The sequence below is a fragment of the Gopherus evgoodei genome, chromosome 7, assembly GCF_007399415.2.
Source record: "Gopherus evgoodei ecotype Sinaloan lineage chromosome 7, rGopEvg1_v1.p, whole genome shotgun sequence".
NCBI lineage: Eukaryota > Metazoa > Chordata > Testudines > Testudinidae > Gopherus > Gopherus evgoodei.
Window position 1 is genome coordinate 73,310,117 of NC_044328.1, and position 22,710 is coordinate 73,332,826.

The 22,710-nt window shown below is 56.2% G+C and overlaps 1 protein-coding gene across 2 annotated transcripts in view; it reads right to left on the reverse strand.

Annotated features, from left to right (window-relative positions):
* Positions 1–416: 416 nt before the first annotated feature.
* The window catches only part of PSD (pleckstrin and Sec7 domain containing), a 123,747-nt gene continuing 101,453 nt past the window's right edge, over positions 417–22,710 (reverse strand). For both annotated transcript variants that reach the window (XM_030570596.1, XM_030570597.1), the window contains exons 11-17: positions 9,831–9,874; positions 7,335–7,513; positions 5,834–5,904; positions 4,679–4,836; positions 4,064–4,208; positions 3,053–3,196; positions 417–2,414 (exon numbers count right to left, since the gene is read on the reverse strand). In XM_030570596.1, the coding sequence (XP_030426456.1) occupies positions 2,175–2,414; positions 3,053–3,196; positions 4,064–4,208; positions 4,679–4,836; positions 5,834–5,904; positions 7,335–7,513; positions 9,831–9,874 (981 nt within the window). In that variant the 3' untranslated portion in view covers positions 417–2,174. The remainder of the gene's footprint in view (positions 2,415–3,052; positions 3,197–4,063; positions 4,209–4,678; positions 4,837–5,833; positions 5,905–7,334; positions 7,514–9,830; positions 9,875–22,710) is intronic.

Here is a 22,710-nt window from a genome sequence, read left to right on the forward strand (position 1 = left end):
TGAGAGCACCCTACCCAACTGCAGAGGTGTTCTGAGCACTGGGAGCTAGGGGCTGCGTGCTGCTAGGGTCACATCAGCCCTACCTTTGTCCTTTGTCCTCACCCCTTCTTTTAAGCATAGTTCTCTGCTCCTGCCACTGATTCCCTGTCAGCCTGGTTGAGTCACTTTGCCCCTGCCTCAGTTTCTCCACTGGTTGTGGAGATAAGGGCCTTCCCATGGTCTGCCTGCACCATCACAGCATGGCGGGGAGAGGCAGTGGCCCTGTACCACTCCTGCCACTGACCTGTGACCCAGGCCAAGTCACAGTGCTGCTCTGCATGAGGCAGGATTGAGAACTTGTCTGACAGGGAGGCCTTGGCTCAGTGCTCCTAGTGCAGGGGAAGAACTGACTCCAGCCCAGCAGCTTAAGAGCAGGTTTTACTTCAGTAACTGATGGAAGAAGCTGTACAAAGATTTTTTGCAATAGACTCGAAAGAGCAGAATAAAAAGAGAGAGACATTCGCAGTCGGGGTGGAGGGCAGCAGCTGTCCTGTTGCCATTGACCAAGGTCCCTGGGTAGGTGCAGTCCTGTTAGCCCCTGGATTGCCTGCTGGCTGAACCTGCACCCTTGTGCTATGGCTCAGCCCTGAGCTGCAGTTGACCATGCACTGATCTAGCCCCCTGCTGGGGACAGGATCCCCTTTGCCCCCAGCCCCAGGCATGATGCTGGGATGGTCAGCTGCAGCCTGGGCCATGAATGTAGCAGGTGAGCTCTTGGGCTAGAGCTCATACTGCTCCCCTCATGGGAGAGGAACCTCCAGTAACCAAAACAAGCTGGGGGAAAAGCTCCTCTTAGCTCTGGCTTGGTTCCTAGGCTGTCCTGGCCCTTCCCTTGCTATTCTTCCGGGGGTCAGGGATGGCCAAGGCCCTTTAATGCTGGAAAAAACTTGTGAGAGGGAGGGCCTGGGTGTGCTGTTCAGGGGCACCAGCTCCAGAGCTGCAGCCTCTGAGCCCTTTCACGTGAGAGGTAGAGGAGGCAGGACTGGCATAGCCCCTCCAGCAGAGGAGCCTTCAGGTGAAGTGGCCAGCAGGCACAGGTTGAATTCCAGCTTTCAAAATAACCCTGCTCTTCCCCCCCAACCCACGCCATGCCCCGAGCCAGTCCAGCTAGGGAATGGGGAAAGCCACCCGTGTCGCTTGTCCACAGTGATCTGCACTACGATGAGCCGAAGGGGCACTGTGTGCTCATGAGACACACCCTGGCCCCTCGTTATGGCTTCATGGCTGAGCCAGGGGTTCCTTAGCATCCTCCTTCCCTGCACCTTACTGCTGCAGCCAGCGCTGGAACGCTAGACTTGGCTGGTGGTTGTTTCCTGTGCCCCAGGGCAACACCACCTCAGTGTGGGAGGGCAGGTGCCAGCTGCTGCCTAAGGGGCACAAGCCAATCCAGTGTCTTGAGTGCTGTGCAGAACTAGCCAGCTCCTCTGCAACATAGAAAACTAGTGCTAGGCTAGTGGCTGTAGGTGGGGCTGGGCCTCCGCTCCCCACAGTCACAAAAAAACCTGCAGCAGCTCTAGGAAACAAACGCCTTGGAGGGAAAAACCTCCTGTAAGTCAGCTCAGTCAGGTACTAAAAAGTGCAAAACTGTATCACAAAAACGTTCAAAACCGTAAGAAACCAGCAGATGGGAGGGTGACATCACAGGAGCAGCCAGGGCTCTGCCCATCTGGCGGCTTTAAAGAAACTAGCCCCTGGGTGGCCAGGGCTGCGGTGATGCTGTATAAAAGGGCCCCCCTTGGGTTGTCTCCCCGAGTCTGTCTGTCCTAGAAACCATGGTGGAGAGCCATGGGGCCTGAGCAGGAGAGAGCGCTGCTTTGCTTTTTACACTGAAGAATTTAGCTCAGTGGTTGGTTTTTGGTTATTCTCCCCCCCTCAGGAAACCTGCACCCAGTTCCCAGGGAATTTGGAGGGGGGGTAAGTCTTGTAGTGTGAGCCCCGTGGGCAGGGGCTGGAGACGGCACTGCACAGCATCTGTATCCAATGGTGTCGGTGGAGGGCTCTGGTTCCATGCTGAGCTGGCATGGGCTGGTGCTGGTGGCTGGGTGAGAGCTGTCAGCCCCATGGCTTGTGCCCATGAAGGATGAAGTCATGCAGATTCTTGGTGGCAGGGGCCCGTCTGGGAAGGAGCTGTCCCTCTAGGATTTCTGCAAGTTGCTGGTGGGCTGGCGGCTGCTGCGCTCCGAGATGTTGCGCTTGACCTTGGTGCCTGTGCTAGGTGGCTCCAGGTTGAGGGAGGGGCTGGAGCGGGATTTTTTGAGGCTGTCCTCCTCGCTGATGGCTGCATCGAACAGCGTGGCCTCGAAGGCCGCCAGGTCCTCGGAGCCGGCTTTCAGCTTGGCACGCAGCAGCATGGCATAGGTGCCGTAGCGTGTTTTCTGCAGGCAAGCAGAGGAGAGTGGGTGAGAGGCACTGAGTGCAGCCTCACTGCTGGGACCTGGAGCTGGCTCTCTGCCTTAGTGGGCGAAGCAGCCAGGTGCTTCTCATCAGCATTTCATACTGGCCTGAAAACGCAATGAAACGGCCCACCCCTGCCTGCTAGCCTGGGCCCTGGCCCTAGCTGGGTTTGCACTGCGGCCCTGCTGCTGCCTCACTGATCCCGGGGGGAGGGAGGGAGGAGAAGGAGCTGGGTGCCAGCAATAGGTGCCTAGGAGTCTTAGTGTTGCTTGTGCTGAGCCAATTCTCCCCCTTTGTGGGGACTGGAAGCTGGGGCAGGGAGTGGGGGGGGGCAGGACTGAGGTATTTGGATGGTGCGAGCTGGCAGGTGGGTCTGTGGGCAGGGAAGGGAGGAGGGCTCTGAAGCAGCCCCATGGCATGTTCCCTGTTCTTACTGAGCTGTTCCCATTGCTCAGCCTGTTGATTCCCCCAGGCAGTGAGATGTCTCAGCAGCCCCTGAGCAGCGACTGGGGGTGCTGATGAGCTGGCTGGAGTGGGGATGGTAGGCAGAGCCAGAGAGCGGGGCCACTGCCAGTGGAAGGGCAGAGGGCTACCCCCAGCAGGTGGGTGCCCAGCTCACCTCGAACTCCAGGTACTCCTCCTTCTGCTTCAGTTCCTCGTACTCCTTGCCCTTCACCTTCTTCTCAGGCAGCGAGGAGCGATGCTCCACCAGCTCTGCCGACATGGCCTTGAACTTGGACTCCTGGCACTTCATCTGCTCTTCCTGGGGCCCAGCAGGACTGTGTTAGTGGCTGTTCCCGAGCAGCCCCTGCTCGCAGCACCCACCCACCCACGCCCTGCTGGGGGAGCCCTGGCCACACCCCACTGCGCTCTTGCCCAGGACTTCAGCTGGGCACTGTACCACTTGGCTGTGGTGACTGGCATGCTGGATTAGCCTAAGGGCCCAGTGAGGCCCAGATCCTGTCTCTGAACGTCTGGTAGCAGAACCCCTGCAGGGGGCACTTAGAGGATAACCTGCCCCAAGAAATGCTTCGCCCAACCCCCACCAGTCCAGTTCCTGCCATGAAGGCTTATCTCCCTTCCAAAATTAGGTTCTTTTACTAGCCTGGGACTGGGCTGAATTTCCCACCTTTTGATTTCATTCAGTGTCCCTTGTTTGCGTGCTGTGAGCCAGGCGGAGCAGAAACTCCTGCTCTACCTGCGCTGGACCGAGTCAGGATCCCTGCAGCCCTCTCTCCTAAGGCCACAATCCCGCGCTTTCCCTCCGAGAGCAGCCAGGCCCTTGCTCCTTCTCTGAGCCCCTCCTGTTCCCTGCTGGAGACTGCACAGTTGCTCTGCGGTGTGGCATTATCTGTACAAAGAGGCCCAGGCTTTGAGCACAGCAGTGCGCTGAGCAGAGGTCTGTACTGAGCTGTCCCCAGGCACAGCCCGGTCCCTTTCCCGAGCTGACAATTAATTTGCACAGCTGCTCCAACTTACTCCCTTCTACCTTACCCCTCTATGGTGCACTGTTTGGCATGGCAATGTTGAATTTCTCCTGCTGTTGTGTGTTGGCCCCTCTTCAGCCCTCCTTAGTGCTGCTCCTGCAGCCCCCACCCCTAACACAGTGAGCTGGCTTGTGCCCTGTTACCTGGGACAGTCGGGTGGTAGAGCTGGGCAGCAAGGGTCGGCTGAACTTCTTCTGGGACCCGATGGCTGCGGGGAACTGGGGAGCAGAGAACATGGCTGCCACCACGTTGATGCGTGTGATCCAGGAGTGCATCTGTTCTGTATTCCTGTTGGGGAAATGCCAAAGCACTGAGCCATGGGCCCAAAGCTGCATCCTCCCTACCCACCCCCCTCCAGGGATCGTGCCAGCCCCAAGGCTGGAGCCCTGGGAACAGAGCAAGTGCCCTACCGGAACAGGCCCAATGGGCCTCCTAGGCCAGCATCTGCCCATGGACCATGGTAGTGGCAGCTGGCTTCTATTGATGCGAGCGTGCTGGCCAAGTGGCAGGGGCACTCCCTACACTGCGGTGGTGGGGGGGGCCTGGCAAAGGAGAGCTCTCCTCACTTTGCCCGTTCTTCCAGGAGAAGCAGTCATGGGATTGAAAAGCGGAATGCTGCCCTCAGGCCCACTCCCAGCCTTGGGGGTGGTGTTAGATGGGTAACGCTTGCCCAGTGCGATGTCTGTAGCTGATGCCCCTCAGCACCGTCTGCCTGGCCTGTGCAGCCAGGAGCTCCCGCGGTGGCCTGGGTTACTCACTGGGCCTGGAACAGAAAAACCCGCCACTCAGCTGTCCTGAGGTAGAAGACGTTCGGTCTCTTGCTGTAGTCGGATGCTCGCGTGGCTAGAGCGTGGTGGATGCTGATGGCGTTCTTCAGCTCCTCCTCTGCCAGGGGCTTCCCAGGCTTATATTCCTCCTGTAAGGCCAGGCTCTGGTTACAAATGAGTCCTGCTCCTCACAGCTTGTCTGGGTGCCGGGATCCTGCTCTAGCAGGATGCGGGGAGCTACAGTGGCCCTTGCCACTCCTTCTAGGAGCTCACCAGCACCAGCCGCAACAGTGCTAGGGCATCAAGACTGCTCCCAGGGCCCACATTTGGTGCATACCAACCTGCCATGAGCTGGCTGTGTCCGTGTGTTCCCCTGGGGGAGGACTGCATGTATGACTGGCCTATGGGAGTCCATTCCTTATGCTGCTAGCCCAGTGCAGGGGCATTACTGCTGCAAGCAAACGCTGCAGTCTCAGGCAGGAGGCCAGCTTGGAGGCTGGCATGTCACTTCTCCACCAGAACTCTGCTGTAACACAGTCCTATTCTGCAAGGGTCATAGCGCTAACACCTTCCTTGAAGCAGCAGCGCTGCTGCCTTGGCCGGGGATGGCTCACTCTGCCCTGGGCCAAAGGCTCACAGCTAGTGCCTGGTGTCATGGTGCTTAAATGGATGCTATCTCTAGACAGCAGCAAGGATCCTTCCAACCGATCTGTCTATCAGGGTCCCACGCAGGGCCGGCGCTTCCCTTTAGGTGACCTAGGCAGTCGCTTAGGGTGCTAGGATTTGGGGGGGGGGATGCATTTTGCCACCCTTGGTGGCAATTCGGTGGCGGGGGGGTCCTTTTTGCCGGCAATTCTGCGGCAGGTCCTTCACTCGCTCCGGGACCTACCGCCAAAGTGCCCCGAAGACCGGGAGCTGTGGAAGGACCCCCCCCCCGCCGCAGAATTGCCACCAACAACTGGGAGCACGGAAGGACCCCCGCCTAGAGTGCCAAAAACCCTGGCGCCGCTCCTGGAACCACAACCCACCAGGGTAATGGGGGCAGGGGCAGAAGTCCAGACTGGCCCCCTGGGATTCAGCTGCCTGGCCTGAGTTCAAGCCCTGCCCTGGGGTCACCAGGTGGGCAGCGATCTCGCTACACCGTACCTTCTGCAGATAGAGGATCATTCCCTTCAGAATGGCGTGGAAGGTCTTCCAGCCTCTCTTTCCTCTGGGGGCTGGCAAGGGAGAGAGAAGCAGAGTCAGTGGAAAGTCAATGCCAAGTGCGATGTGATACAGCGTGCTCTGCCAGCGTGAACGTCAGCCCACCCAGGGGATGGGCAGCTCTCCAGCGGAACTCACTCCCCACAGTACACCTGAGCTGTGCCCTCTGTGAGGGTCAGCAGCTGGCACTGCTGTGGGGGGAGGGTCTTGTGTGCTGCCCCCCCCGGGGCCAGAGGCTGCTGCCAGGCAGCCAGGGCATGGTTCAGTGCGCTCCTTGCTGTGTTTAACCACGGTGCTAGCCGCTCAGAGGAAGCAGAGGCAGGCAGCATTTCCTGCCAGGCACTGCTACGCCCAGCAGCAGATGCAGAAAATCCGGCCAGGTTCTAATCAGATCAAGGAGGCATCAACAGGCCTTGGATTAGAGAGGATTGGGCAGTGGAAAGGTAGCATGTTCTGCGGCTCCCAGCCAACTGGATCTCTCTGGATAGCTCTGTCACTGCAGAACTGGGTGGCTCCCTTTGCTGCCCCCGCCCTGTCCCTGAGCTAGATTTAATCATCATTGCAACAAGAGAGCAGCCCCCATCCAGTGTGAACCCAGAGGGGGGGCTCTGGCTGCTTCCTCCCCCATCCCCCAGGGGTCCAGGCCTGATTAGCACCTTGGAAAGAGGCACAGCAAAGTCCTGTTAAAAGGGGGCGAGCTGAGCTATTCACTAATATCCCTAGCTCTCTTCCCTACCCCCGCCTCCTTCCGCACACAGCTAAGGCAGGGTGGGGGAAGGGTCTCTCCTGCAACCAGCCCTGCACCTAGCTGCCTTTCCCCCCACCGCCAGGGTGGCGATGACGCTACTATAGAGCACACTAATGCTATCTCCCAATGGAAGAGAGCCATGCAGCCCCAGCGCCCCCGCAGGTCAGGCCCTCTCGTCTGCTCCTCCCAGCACAGGTACCACAGCTGCTCCTGTTACCTCCGCTGCTGCTTTAATCTCTGTGGGGGTTCCCGCTGCAGGTGGCTGGGGCGGGCTCAGCAGAGATGCTGGAAGTGCAGGGACAAAAATGAATACCAAATGGAGTCCTTACTCGCTAAAAGGCCCCTGTCCCCCGGGAGCACGGCACGTGGGCGTGTGCAGGAGCTGCAGTCAACAGTGTGGCAGGAAGCAGCGATTTGGAGGGCCTGGCTTGTGTATTTGAACGTTCAGCTGTAATTTTACATGACCGCAGCTTTTTAAATGGACCCACTAAACAGTGGGAGGGGACTGAAGAGGGGTCGGGGCGTGAGCTGGTTCTGAGACAGGCCTTGTCCCAACCAACACCCCCTCGCCATGAGGATGCAGAGTGGCACTGCACCACTGGTCCCACTGTAACCCTAGTGACTGCAAGGGAGTGGCTCCCCATTGAGAACTGGCTCTGCCCTTAGCATACCCCAGCCCCGCCCCCAGACACCTACTCTTCTTGCAGTCGGAGTCCGCATGGCTCTTGCGCACCAGCAGGCCGTACTTGTAGGTGGCGATGCTGGGGTCCTGCGAGAAGTCCAGGAAGGGGTTACTGCAGCTGCTGATGCGCTTGATGGATTTGGGGTTGGGGTCAGCCAGCTCAGAGAGGGACTTCCTCAGCTCCTCCTCATCGCTGTGGGCACAGACGTTGCAGAGGTTAGTGGTACCAGGGCTGGCCAACACGCCACCCAGCACTCTAGCTAGGCCATGCCAAATGGGGTGGGTGGGGGAGGCCATTCAAATCACCTCTGGAGAGACACTAACAGCCCCCTCCATGCCCCAGGCCCCTTCACTGCTCTGCCAGTCTGGTGGCTCTTGCACCAAGTCTCTCCCAGGTTGGGGGCTCGGTTAGGCCAGTCTCGAGCTGGGCATGGGAGCCTGCCGGCTCCTTGGCAGCCAGTGCTCAACTTTGGCTAAAGCAGGAGAATTTGCTGGCAACAGGGCCAGGCTGGGGCCTGCTGCGCAGGGAAGGGCCAGTGTCCTAGCACTGCAGAGGCCAGCTTGGCTCACGTCCACCTCTGATAGTAAGGAGGGCACAGAGCCCCAGAGAGAAACTTCAGCCTTGGCTCTGACACCTTCAGGGGAGCAGGGGGCAACACAGAGCCCTGGCCCACTGTGGGCTTGGTTGAGGAGGCACTGGGTCCCCAGACGGCTAAGCGCCCAGTTAGGAACCTAGCCATAGGCCTGGGGAGGGGCTGCGGGACATCATGAGCCAGCCCCGCAGATCCCTTCAACCCCGTGGGCTGGGGCGCGGGGGGGAGAGGGGCAGGAAGGGGAGTGCATGTGTGGGCGGGAGGCGGGCACATGGAAGGCAGCTGACAGCCAGCTGGCGAGGGAGGTGGGCCCCTGTTCACATGCTCGCAGCCTGTGAATCATGCTCCCTGCTGGGCTCTGGACTCCTTGGTGTCGCTCTCCCAGTGCAAAGATGTGGGAGACCCGCTCTGCCACCTCCCCTCTTCCTCACAAACACAGCGCTGCTAATTAAACCCCTCGGCAGCTGCTGGCCGTCTCCATGACAGCTGCGTCGGCTCAGAACTGGGATTACGTGAGCTCCCAGTGACACGGCTGCTGCCGGTTATGAGGATGGGCAGCTGTGGGAGAGGGGCATGGCCCCTCCATTGAACTGGCTGCATGGGCACTAGGACCCTACCCTGAGCCCCTCCCAACCCTGGGAAAAAGGTGGCCATCTCCCTGTCACAGCCATCACTCCTTGCCCCTCCCCCAATCCTATAGCCTCAGCCCGCTGCTCCCTGCTCCTCTCTGGTTCCTCTCTTCCAGGCACCAGGTAAGGGGCTGGGCCACAGCCAGGGCAGGCCACCGGCAGACTGGCAAGAGGGGATGGCCTTGGGAACTGGCTCTAGCCAGCCCCCCCCGGCACCAGGCCAGTTCTGCAGGTGCAAGGCCCCCACTCGGCTGCACAGACTCCACCCCCCCACCCGCCCAGGCTGGCAGCTCTGCAAATCTCGCTCCCTAGTCTACCCCTCAGCTACACTGTGCAGACTTGGTCAGGGCTACCCCCCCATTTAGCCTGGATGAGCCTCTTTCCCCCGTTATGCCCAAGCAGACCCTCAATGGCTCTCATCTTATACAGGCCTTGTCCCTCTTGGCCTGGTCCAGCAGTCTGTGCTACTCTCTGCCATGAGCGACCCAGTGTAGATCCGGGCAGGGGAGGGGGAAATCCCACTGCCCCCCCAACACATGGTCAGCTCACAAGCCGCCTAGCCTACACTGGTGGATAGCGGGGCTATTCCACCACCCTGGTTAAAGCTGTGTAAATCCTGCCTCAGCTACGCCCCCACTGCTACTGCCTACAGAGATCCTACTCCACCCCTCAAGCCTGCCGAGATCCTGCCCAGGTTAGTTCCCTCTTTGGGCCTTCCTGGCTCTCCCCAGTCCCTGAGCTAGTCCTCCCAGGTGTTAGCTGAGCCTAGTCTGACTTGCTTTGCTATACAGCTTCCAGCTGGGTGAAAAGCTGGGACCCTTCCTATCCCCGCTTTGGACAGCCCAAATCTAGTCTATGTTCAATTCCCCTCATTGCTTTTTGCTGCCCTATCAGGCCCCTCTGTACATCACTCCTGTTCCTGGGCAGTGAGTTCTCCAGCACACACAGCAGCTGCGCTCTTCCTCACCTAGGTCGGAGCCAGAGCCCCGAGAGCTCATGCAGAATCTTCTGATGGACTTTGCCTCCAGAAGGGGCCAAAGCCCAGCAATCTGCCCTCTAGGTCACACCTGCCACACACACCCCTCCCCCCACAGCTGGCCTGGCCCACAGGGAGAGGTGGGGATGGTTTGGAGCCTATGAGCAAAGCTATGCGGAGTGAAACTAGCGGCTGAAGGATTCATCGGATGGGGGCCATGTGTCCGCACTGCCTGGAGCTCTCAGGCCAGATCCCCCGCAAGCCCCATCTAGCCAGTGAGAGAGGCTGGCCCATGGCCGGGGCGCTACTCACATGGCCCACTGCAACTTCTCATTCTTGATGGAGCTGTACAGAGCCTAGGGAGACAAGAGAACAATGGTCAGCAGGGCCAATGCTTGCCACGCTACCCTGAGTGGGGCTCGTCGCTCCATCCTCACTGGCATCTACAGGGGTGGGGCAGTTGAAGGTAGGTATGGGTGTATCCCTGAGGCCAGAAGGGGGACGGGTGAGGATGAGGGAGTTGTGTTGTTTTCTTCACAAGCCAAAGCAGCCGCGTCGCCCTCCCGAATGTGCGGGACAGGGCAGTGCCAGTGACGTGCTGGGACCGGCCAATGGGAAGCGGGGAGGTGGAGTGGGAAACTCCCTGCCTGGAACTGGGGGGGTGGGGGCTGTAAGGAGGGATGGGCGGCTCTGAGGCTCAGGCAAGAAGCAGGGCTGTGAATGAGGGAGTGCTGGAGAGGCCCTGGGGACCAGCAAAGGGACAAGTGGGGCCAGGCCAAGCGAGGAGTGGGCAGAAATCCCATCCAGCAGGAAGGGTGAGCTGTGGAAGGCTAGGAAAATGAAGGCAGCTGCCATTGGACAAGCACAGGGTGCAAACAGAACGGGAAAGCTGGGGACCGCCTGCACCCCAGCACCTCTCTCTGGACAGCGGGGAAAACTGTACATTGAACAAACCCAGCAGCCGCAAGTTGGGGAGGAGAAAACAGTGGCGAGCCGAGGTTCTGTAATGCCTTCTCTGCACCGCAGGGTGTTCTAATAAAGGGGTTACACACAGGGGCTGGTAGGCAGCATGGGACTGGGAGTAAACAAACTCTCTGGGGAAAATGCAGCTAGTGAAGCTGCCTGAATCCTCTTGGGAAGCGGCCTGGCAAAGAGCTGGGGAGCGGGGGATGGAAAGAAGAGGTACAAGCAGCAGGCTCAGAAGCAGGGGGAAGCGACAGTGCACTATAGGGATGGATCATGCACACTGGCCACACCTCCTTTTTGTAAGCCACACCCACTGCTTGGCCCCTCACCAGAGTGGGGCATGCTGCTGCTGCGTCCCTAGTGCTCTGTGAGCAGTGACAGAGTCTCACACACATACACACACGAGTTTCAGGGGAACAGGTACCTTCTCCTTGGCTGCCCAGCCCACGTTACTGCTAGGGTAGCACCTACTGATCAGGCCTGGTGCCATGCCAGATTTTGCCACAGATTCACTGTGTAGCCATGGACAGCTCTCTTCCCCTGCACCGCCCCATCTGTACCATGGTGCACTGACCTACTTGGGAGGGTGGTGGTGAGGCCTAATTAATGTTTTGCGAGCGCTCTGAAGATGAAAACCACTACAGTTGTGCCAAGGCCGACTCCACTGGGCTTTCCCTCCTCCTTATGGCTTGCGTTCTTCTCAAAACTCGCTGGCCCAGATGTTCAAAGTTTGGGGCCCACATTCGCATGCATGTCCCTGGCCAGACCTATGCAAGTAGCCGTATGGGACACTGATATTGTGGCAGCACCCCGAGGCCCCAATCAGGACTGCAACCCCTATTGCACTAGGCACTATACAAGCAGAAAAGATCCAAACCCTGCCCTGCAGGCACCATGGCAAACCCCAGTCCTGAGCCAGGCCTCCCTAAATACTCAGCTTGGGCACTCATATATGCACATGGCCAGCGCAGTGCACACCGCCCGCATGCACCATAGCGAGGGAGGCCCTTTGGGGCAGAGACTGTCTCTCTCTTCTGTGTTTTAACACACGGCACAATGCGGTCCTGGGCTGTGATGGGGGTTCCCGGGTGCCACTGCAATGCAAATTATGACTCATGACAGTTGGGGCAACAAAGGCTCCTCCTGGCCTTGCAGGTCCTGTACCTTTTCTGGTATCCCTATCCACAGATTTTGGGCTGTGCAGTAATGCCTACTTGGGCTGTGACAACCTCCCAGCTCCTGCCCTGAGCCTGGTGGGGCCTCGGCAGGACTTCAAGAGCTCACCAAGTTGTGGCAGGCCTGGGGGGAGGGATGACTCACCCCCACCTCCCTGAGTCAGCTGTGAATCAATGCCCCTGAATGGTGTTGCGGAAGGCACCGTGATGCTGTTGTTCAGATATGCATATTAAAGATCTGAGTGCATTTTCTGCGCAGTATGGATGTGAATGTTAGGGCCAAATTCCAATCTGGTTAGCTAACATTCTGCCTCCCTAAGCTTCACTTCTGGCCCCAACTCTTCGGGAGCATTGCCGATGAAGAATCCATGCTGGTGTCTGCATTTCACTGGGAAAGACACACTTCATATACAGAGAGATTCATTTCTACAAGGCCAAAGCCTCAAGTCCTCCTTCAGTTTTTACTCAGGTTCAAGCCCCCTGATTCAGCCAGCATTTGGACTATGTAAAATCTGAGTATGGATTTCAGGGTTTGGGCTAATGGTTGGGAGCCTTGGGGCTGAACGGCTCTACAGAAAAGTATGTAATTGTCCTTCCAGCCCATCTTCACACAGCCTGAACAGCAGACACCATTCAGCCAGTCATTTATAATGTGGAAGGAGAACAGACAGAGTTGCACTACCATGGGAAGGTACCTGGAATACTTGTCTGGGGCTCTGTCCCCACTGGCATCCTTGCGGGGCCAGGCCAAAGCCGGCCCTGTCCAAGCAAGGTGCACTGAGCTCACAGAAGTTCATCTAGGAAGGCCCAGGCTTGAAGGCCGTTCTTTACTGGCCAATGGCTTTGCTGGTGAAATCAATGCAGGTTTGATTTTTTTGGAGGAGGTCAGAAGCCACCCCCATCGCACCTCTGAGAGAAGCTCTATGTAGACGGAGAATTGAACCCAGCCTTGGTAGGAAAGACATTCCCCAAGACTAGGATCATGTTCATATGGACCTGGGCCCAACCACCCGCAGTGCTCTAGAAAAGTTCAGATCTGGTCACACCCTTTGCAGCTGTGGCTCATGGCTATTATCATGTGATTGAGAAGCTGAGGTACACTAAGCAGCCATCTGCTGGAATTTTGGCAGCAAGACAACTGAAGGAGTGCAAGGTACAGTGCCAGACTGAAGGAGGAGAATCCAGTCACAGAGGGGCAGGGAGAAGCAGACCTAGCTATCGAAAGAAAGGAGCTGATGGCAATGAATCTGCCATAGGTAAGGAGGGGAAAGGCACCTCATCCAGTGCTGCAGTATTGAGTTGAGAGATACTAAAAACTCTGGAGAGAAACAACAAAGAGATTTGGAAAAAGCACAAAAAGGAGACCAGGAGTACAGCAGGTGCCTGCAAAGCTCCATACAAGGTGTAGGGAAATGTAACATGGGCAAGAAAGGTGCACTGAGAGGGAGTGGAATGCGAACTCAGGTAGTTGATGGCACAGCAATGCCAAGAGATCAAGCGATGGAGGAAGTGAGATACATATCAACTAACCAGGAAGCATTCTGGGTAAATTCATCCAGCCGGAGATTTGAAATGTCTTGGAGATGACTGGGGATGCTCTGACCACAGCCCTCTAAAGGGCTGATGAGAGGACTTCTGCTCCAGAAGAGGCAGCAGAGCAACAGCTGTGCCCTGAAAACTCAGAACAAGATGGACATATGTACAGCTCTGGAGAACAGCCCAGCAGAGCTGAATTGTGCAACAGTCGGGGCTCCAGGACAGTCTGTGAACACTTCAAAGGACTAACAGCTTTGTGGATTCAGAAGGAACGGCTCTGTTACATGCACTGCATGCATCACAAGGAGCTGCTGAGCCAGAGTAAGTGCATGATAGGGGAGGCGTGGCAGCCTGGTGAATTTGGCTGGGGAAGACCAGGAGCTCTGCAAGTAGAGAGGATGGAAAGGCATACAGCATTGCCGTCCCATGCAATTAGGGAACATTAACAAACAGGAGTGCTTGGGACACCAGGACAGGAATAGAAGTTTTTCACCTTCACTGAAATCCTGCCATTACTAGAATAAAAGCTGCCCCCAGCTGACAGCTGCCTGGTGTCCAGTAGGAAATGAATCTGGGGGGGTCTCAGTCCAAGCCCAAAGATTTGTGGTGGACCACAACTGGTGTCCTGGTTTCCCTGCTCTCCCAGTGTGTCCTGCTGCCTGTCTGTACATTCTTTCAAGCAAGGATTTGGGCAGGGCTGAGCCCATTGCTGGGGCTTCAAGAATCACTCCTAACTCCCTTTGTTGGCTGTCTCAGCAGAGGACAGGAGACTGAACTCCCAGCCCATGCCTGGGGGGAAGAGGGGGACAGTCCCTTCAGGGAAGAGATAGCAGGGGTGAAACTTGCCTTGTGGCTATCCAGGCTGTACCTGTTCTGGGGATAGACTGAGGGCTCCAGTCCAGCTCTAAACTCCTCCACAAAAGGAAGTTTTTGGTGGTGCTGACCCTTTAACTGGTTGAGGCTTCAAGGTTTTGCCTTCTGGCAGGTGCTATTAATCAGTCGAGGCTGAATTCTGCTTTGCTTTGTGCCCTGGATGGAAGGGGAGTGTGTGATGAGAGGGAGAGAGGACATGCTGCTGTGCGTATAAACAGGGCACTGCTGGTTATTGGCTCACATTTGTCTTCGCCCTGCCCCTGCAGTGAGGGATAAGTCCATGCCCTGTGGCTATAGGGAGTTGTGGCATCGGTATAGGGTATGAGCTCACTGTAGCAGCAGGCAGAGGGGGAATATGGGCTGGGAGGGGGACAGCTCTTACCCTGACACTGATACACATGCAGGGAGAGAATCTGGCTGTCCTGCCCCCTGGTTTCTTCCTATTGCTATCACTGGCCCACAACTGTGGGAAGCTTTTCTGCCGCAAGTGCCCTAGGGTAAAGCCATCTGTGCACAGGAACAGAGAGTTTCTGCACAGCTCTCTCAGCCACAGATCTCAGCGCACTTTACATTTTACAGACAGGGAACTGGTCCCATCACAGGGAGCAGGCAGAGAGGGGCACTGAAACCAGGGCTTCAATTCTTCCACCAGACACTTGGCTAGTGCATGAATCAATGCAGCTGAAAGAGAGAATTAACCCCTTTCTGGGCCTAGGAGATTGGTCACACAGGTCTCCTACTCGGAGAAGGCTCAAATAGCCTATGATTTAGTATGATGATGTCTGAGCTCAGGAACATGCCACAGGTTTCTAAGCCTTTTTGAGGCCAGAGCCCTATTGGACCATCAGCATCCCTAACAGTCAAAGCCATTGCCTATTTTGCAAAGATGTCACAGTGACACAGCACCCTCCCTGCAAAGATTCCTCTTGGTCTCTGTACCCAGGGGCATCTCAGGATGAGAGTTCAACCCTGGGCTTTTCCCATCTCCACCTTCACAAGAACCTGAGTCAGCTGTGGGCTACATTGCAAGGTGCCTCCCTAAGCCACCAAGAGCCCTTTGCATGCAGTCCTTGGCTTTGCTAAGCTGAAGAGAACTGCAGTATTGGTTCAGTGTGAGCCACCCTCTGTCCAGAGATTTGGAGGGTGCGGGGGCCTCTCTCATCTCTACCTGCCATGGCCTGTCAGCTCTCTTCTTGACACCCCTCATTCCACCTTCAGTCCATTCCCTTATTCATGTTCACCGAGAGGCCTTGCACATGCTATACAATACTGATCTGTTGGTGTGAGAAATCCTGGCTCTCCTCTGCAGCAGCTGGGGAACCACCAACCCTATTCCAAGCTTGTTTCCCTTCTGCTCCCCATGCTACTGGCATCTCAGTGGGGGGAAATATATTCTTCCTCCACCCCATGTGAACATACATGGGTACACACATATGCAGCAGATGTGTGTAAATGTGGCTTGGGACAGCATGCATGGTCCCATCCTGCCACACTTCATCCCCCTCCCCTCCGTGCCATGAGGTGTCCATGGCTCCCAACCTGCAGTGGCCGCAATGCTAGCTGTCATACTAGCATCAGCTTTTGAAGAGGGCTAGGAATTGCATCCCCATCCCAATGCTCCCAGGACCCTTCCCCTTCTAGTGCCTTGATCCTGCAGGCTGCAACATCAGCAGCGTGTAGGAGGCAAAGAGCGGAGGATTTCTGTGCCAGGTGGCCCAAGTGCGTGGTTACATCTCAGTGTGTCACAACGTGACGCGGATGCAGCCTGCCCCAGTGCTGTGTTGTGCTATGATGGGATGTGTCATTGCTAGGCCATGCTCATGGTGGGATCTCCCCCTCTTCTTCCCCTCCTTGGGCCAGCTTGGCACTATTATGGTGGCTGATGCTTTGTAGGAAGACTTCTCCCCCTGCTGCTGTCTTTGGCAAGGGGCAGTGCCTCTTTGCTCCTCCTCACCCAGCATGCCCTTGTACCAGAGTCCAGGACTAAACTCAAAGGAGCACATCCCCTAAGCAGGTGTAAATTGGGCTAGCTCCACTGAAATCAATGCTGATTTACATCAGGCAAGCACCTGGCCCCAAATCTCCCTCTCTGCCCCTAGCGGGCTAAGGAAACCTACCCACCTTTCCAGACCAAATTTCAGGTTGCACAGGAACCTGAACCCCACCCCCCCATCCTGTTGAGCCCATGGTGGGCTCTCTCCCCATTCTTCCTGCCACATAGGGGTTCTGAATGGCGTGATGCACCTGGGTCTAAGACTAAGACTGGAGGAACAGTCCTGCGTACCCTGGCCCTGATCTGGCTTGCAGGGTGTTTTAAAGAGAAGACGGTTGTCAAGCCAGTGTGAGGCTGCACAGAGTGGTGCAATGTCACACTGTCGTTACATAGAGCCACGAGACTGGCACTGCCAGGAGGCCAGGCCTGGATCTCAACCCCCCGTCTCTGCACTAGATGGGTGAGCAGGTTTTGAAGTGCACCCCATGCCTTTCTGTTTCCAACTGCAGCCACTGGGGAGGCCCCCCAGCCTGCTCGGGAAGGGAGTTGAAAAGAAAGGCGAGTCCCAAGAGGCCCGACTCAGATTTAAGGAAGACTGGAGCTTTCATCTGATGGTGGCACAGAACTGCCTTTAGGTTAGATCGGCTCCAGCGCTGCAGGCTGGGCTCTGCTGTCAAGTCTGGGGATCATTAAAACCCTGTTGTGTCCCTCTTGCACCAAGCAAGGGTGGGTGCGCTCTTGGCTTCTCGCTGCCTGCCCTGCGCATACCCCGCTGTGTACCGGCTGGGGCTGAGCGCAGGGGGCTGTCCGTGCGCAGGGTGCGAGCGCACGACGATGGGTGTGTGGCTGTGATGGAGGGGCGCACACAGGACCGAAGCGCGCGCACCTTTCTCCCGGGGGAGGGGAGACACAGACAAGTCTGAGCTGCCGTTTCCAGGGGGTTCAAGCTTTCTCTGCCCCCGGGTGGGGAGCGGGCCCCCGCCGCCAACCCACGCCCGAAGGCGGCCCCCACCCCAGCCCGAACTCTCCCCCGGGAGCCGGCGGCGGCCCGTGCCCCCAGCCCTTACCGGTTTCTTCTTCCTGCGGCTCTGCAGGCGGCTGACCACCAGGTCGGTGTAGAGCACGGGCTTGAGCGTGCGGGAGCGCTGGGGCCAGCCGTAGCAGAAGGTCTCCATGCCCCGGTAATTCCGGCCGTAGCGCACGGAGCACATGGAGCGGGACCGCATGCGCCCGGCGCTGCTGTTGATGCTGTTCACGCCGATCATCTTGCCGGCCGCAATGGCCCCCGGGCAGCCGGCCGGCGCGGGGCTGGGCTCGCCAGCAGCCTGTTGAAGCGGCCCTGGCTGCGCGCCGCCAAGGAGCGCGCTCCGTGCCGCAGCCGCAGGCCGTGCGCGCAATGGCGAGGGCGCTCGGCTGGCAGGGGAGCGCAATTCCCTCGCAGCAGCCAGCCAATGGCTCCCCGACCAGGCGCTGGGGCTGGGGGGAGCCGGCACGCTCAGGGACGCAGGGAGCTAACGACGGAGGGGCCCCGGCAGCGGGGAAAGGGGAGCGCAGCCAGCCGATGGTGGGGAGAGGAGACGGGCAATGGGGGAGCGTCAGAGGAATGAGAAGGGAGGAGGCAGATACGGGGAGCGGGGGGAGAGGGAGGAGGCTGGACGAGAGGGAGTGATGGGGGAATGGGGGAGAGGAAGGAATGGGACTGAGGGAGAGGAAGGTGGAAGAGATGGAGGGGTCAGGAAGAGCACGGGGGAGGTGGGGTGTGAACAAAGGAGACGATGGGTCTGGAGAGGAGGAGGGGAGGGAAAAGCTGGAGCGAGTGGACACTTCCTGTTAGGCTACAAGGCCAGGCCCCCCTGGTGAAGCCAGATGGCACAAGTTAGGGAGGTGCCACGCACCAGAAGTGGCTGCACACCAGGGGTGAGAGAGGTGCCCCCAAGCTGGAAAGTGCCATATCCTTTCGGATGAACAGCTCTAGGAATGGGGTTGTCCTTCTTCAGCGTGGTGCGGCTGGTGTCCAAGTCCTGGCCCGAAACCTTGTGATTGCAGGGGTTTGTGGAGGCCTGGAATTTTCAGAAAGTCTTATATGTGGAGTAATGTCTCCTCTTTCTGGGTGTCTCTCTCCAGGGAGGGCATTCAGCAAGCCTGGCACTCACCCCCCATGATCAGAGCCAGTGAGGATTGTCATCATGCTGTCCAAGCTTTACGGCGCCACTTCAGAGAGAAGATGCCATCTGAGGCAGGGTGATTATCCATGACACTGACACGCTTGGCTCTTAAAGGTCAGGCCTTAAGACACGTGGGCAGGCCCTTGTGTACCCAAGGGCTTGGACATGATGCATTGGTGGCTAGCGATGAGCTTGAGCTAGCAGCAGCCAGGCACTTCAGGCTGCCCCCGCCTCGGCTGCTCGGTTCAGCTGGCCCTACTGCTCTTCTCACACTGCTGCTCCACGCAGAGATTAGCCAGCGTTTGCCACCAAAGATGGTGCCTGGCACACTGACCATGGCAGGGGCCACAGTGGGTCCAATCGTAAGTACTTACACTAGGATTTTCAAAGGGAGCATGCCACTCGACTCCCATGGAATTTCAACGGGAGTTAAGCTGTTAACTCCCCCACGTGCCTTTGAAAATCCCTCCTTAACTTCTGTGGGGAAGGGGGGTTGGCCACACCGGCCTGAAACAGGCAATGGCAAAGCCTATGAAGTGTGTCCCTTCTCACTCAGAGGGAGGGATGAGGTCAGGAGGAGATGGGGAGACCCAGGTTGGCAGATGTAACCAGGGATTTTTGCCAGGCTCAACTTGAGATGCCTTAAAAGGGCATCTGCTGAGCACTTGCCTTCTGAAAACTGGGCACTAGTCATTTGGATGTCCCCGCCGGAGCCCTTATGCAATACTATACAGGGCATGTCTAGCCATACTTTTTGTACAGCACCAGTTACTGCGATATCTAGACACTAAAATATATTGACCAAAAAAGGGCATAACATTCCAACTCAGTGCAAGCACCACGCCTTCTTTCCCAGGTTCAGTCACTTGCCTTGACCTTTATATTATACAGATACATGGTGTCAACTCCTGTCATCGCTGTGATCAGTACTGGCCTTTGCTCACAAGGGCCGCAGGCGAAAACATTCTCATCACATCTAGAAGGACGAGCTATCATTTAGCCAGCACCGACCACAGCCCTGGGTCTCATTTCTGCACCTCCAAGGAGGATAATCACAGTCCCACCATGGAGCTCACAGCTTCTGCTCCTAGCCTGCACTGCTAAACAAGCTTACTCAGCAACAACCAGCCTCTTTTAAGTTCTCTTCTCTCTACCTGCATACCATGCTACCATTGGCGTTGATCTCACAAGCCCAGCAGGGTCAGGACAAGCCTAGGGGTAACGAAGGCTGCTCCCTGAAGGTGGGTGGTGATTTAGTGTGTGTGTGTGTGTGGGGGGTGTCCTTGTGAGTCAGCACTAAATCACTGCTTCAGCTACACTACTGCTGGCTGGCTTCCAGGTGAGACGTAAGACTGAAGCCCTTGTCACTGAGTGCTAGGTCCTCAAAGGTATTTGGGTGCCTAACTCCCATGGCACTAGCCTCTATTTCTTGGCCAACTACATATATGAGCAAACAAGTTCTGGCTCCTTCAATCCCCCCTGCAGTTTTAATTGGCTAAGGTACTCTGCTTCACTTCCTGGTCTAAACTGTTGTTGTGGTTAAACAGCTGCCACATTCCACCCCAGAGGGGCTGCAATTCAGTGGTGGGTGATGTGATTCATTTTAAATATAGAGAGAAATACAGCAAGCAGGAGAGTGTCTCATTTGAGTGTTTGCGGATGCAGCTCTTTGGCAGAACCCCTACACACAGGCACAATATCAGGAGCTAGAGCTTGTCATGTCTCTGTTCTGCTCTCAGCGGCTTGTATAGGGGGCTTATGACAGGCTTCTAGGCCTCTCTGGATCCACTGTGAGAACTGACTTAACCAGACTGGAGGGATCAAGGAAATGGCTCTGATCGCCCATTAGGATGCTTGTAATGCTGAAGGGATTATACAGGCTCTTGGGAATTCTATGCTGGAGAGCTTCAGGTTGGAGCTGACAGCCAGGGCAGGGCAGGGAATCCAAAATACATGAGCCCAGTCCGACAGGGCCCAAGCAGCACCCCCTAGCCCATTGGAGACCTTTGGAACAGTGAACAAAACACTTCAAATGGCTGCACCAGCTGTGTCCCTCGATTAGCGAAAGGCTTCTGCCATTTTTCTGCACAGTAGCTAGTGCTCCCATAGCCGAGGGTCACTTACACATTACCATGATCACACCCTGGGAGGTGGAGATTTTCAGCTGCATGTTGCAGATGAGGAAACAAGCACAGAGGGTCTAAAGGCCATATTTCACCATCGGTGTCATGCAGGCAAGTGCCATTGATTTCAGTGTGCGCTGAGCGCACGTAGCCAAGGTGACTGGGCTCAGGCCTGCATCCAGCTGCCTGCACTCAAAGGGAGCAGGGAATCTGCCCAGCATAGGGGGGCACATCTGGGATAGGAGCATAGCCAGGGCATTTCTGCACTTCATCAATCCCCAGCAGGCAGATGGCCCCATGGGGCCACAGCCAGCTGGGCACACTTCAGAGCAGCTGCCAGCCTCCTATCTAGCTACAAAGAACTCCCCATCTCAATTGTACAGAAGAGGTACTTGGCACAATTGACCACACGACCACCCTTCCTCCCATGGTAAGGAAAACTAACACCCAAGAGGCATGGAGAACATTGGTGGGCTGGCGGAACCACTGGCGAAGGATAGGAAATAGATGTAATGAAGAGCAGCTGCTTCTTGTGCAGAGATGCTAAGAGCTGTTCTCCGGGGAGTCTGTATGAAGGTGGATGTTATGTAATCCATGTCAGTGAGGAGGGGGCCAGCAAGAAGGGGGAATTTCCCACCGAGACATGTTTGGCATACTGAACACTAGAGAAGACTGCAGGAGACTGGGGGAACCAGACAGCACCTGACTGCAGATGTCATTGAGCACATGGCAAAAGTAAACATTGTCCACTGATGGGCTTTGGCCACATGGATCCTCTGCGGGCTGCGGGAGAGAGTATGCTAGTAGAATTAGTGAGAGGGAGGGCAAAGAGTTTTGTGGTTAAGCTCAGCTCTGGGAATCAGGGTTTTCTTCCCACCTCCTCAAACACTTTCTATGCAACTTTGGGTACTTTATCTCCCTATGCTTCTGTTCCTGAGTTGTACAATGATGCTCCTTGCCTCCCCTACATGGGATGCAAGTGGCTCATGAGACTTCATTAATGTTTTTAAGGTGCTTTGAGTGCGGATGGCAGGAACTATGGCCATGCAAAGGGTCATTCATACAATTACCAAACAACGCTGTGACTCACTTTGGAGTGCTAGGATGTGGTTTGCCTCACTCACACCACAGGCAAAGGCTTCGGGAAAGGGGAACTAAAGGCTGAGCAAGCAGATCAGTAACTTGAGGAGCAAATCCATCTCAGACTGTTTTGTTCAAGGACTAATGGCCACTGGAGACTCAGGGACTTCAGGGCTCAAGTCAATCACCAGGGAACCCAAACATTTCAAAACATGGAAATGCAGAGTTGAGCTCACTGAGGTTGAGGCCAGACAGCCTCACCAGATCAAGTAATCTGACATCCTGTACATCACAGGCCACCACCACCATCACCAGACCAAACACACAACCAGATTTAGACCAATTCTAGAAATTCCATCATTCCGGCTTTGTTTCTTTTGTAGTTACTGTGTAAACTGTGTTGGTTTGGGCTCAAGAACTCTTTCCTAAGGAGTCTCAAGTCTATGGCTTACATTTTGAGAAAGTGGGTTATTACAATTTGGCACCACAGCGTATTGGCTTATCATGGGTTTCAGGTCTCCATTGTGGCTAGGCTGGCTGTGGTCAATGCTCCTCATATCAGTGAATGGCCCACAGCAACAAAAGGCCCAGTCCCATGAGGACAAGGAGAGGGGACTGAAGGCTTACTGATTGCCTAAGAAGGAATTGGTTAAGTAGGAGGTGTTTTTTGGGGGAGGGCAGGGGTAGTGTATCAGTAAAGGAGGCTGGAGATGGCACACCCATAGACTGCTATGGATGAGAGTAAAGCATTTGAGTTTATGTGGTTATATACTTGTGTCCTCTTATATGGATAGCACAGTTTGAGTTTATTTTCTCTGGTGATTTGAAAGGGGGCAGAGTTAAGGTGGTTTTGTGTCCCTGAACTGTGACTTTCCATGCTTTCAAATGTTTGGGTTTTTTGTAAGTTTAAACTTGATTTTTCACTTCTTGCCTAACAGGTGGTAACATTCGTGCATGGCTCTCCACCTCTGAAGTTACTGTTACATATTGTCAATCTTCACCTTAACAAACTTTTTGTCTGTGAATTTTCTTAGTTTTTATGAGCATTTTAAGATGGGAGTGTGGCACGTGTGGAGCTTGAGGAGGCTGTTCTCCAACTTCTTGCTGAGTTCCCTGCGGTCTGCAAGAAAGAAGCCCCATAGTACAGACGGTAACTGCTGCTTGTCATGCTGATTACAGCTCACTGTTACCATGTGCTTCACCCCATGTGGCGGCTCCACCTGATCTCTCTCTCCTCTTATACCCAGGACTTGTCTATACAGAGTTCCATTCTGAGCTATG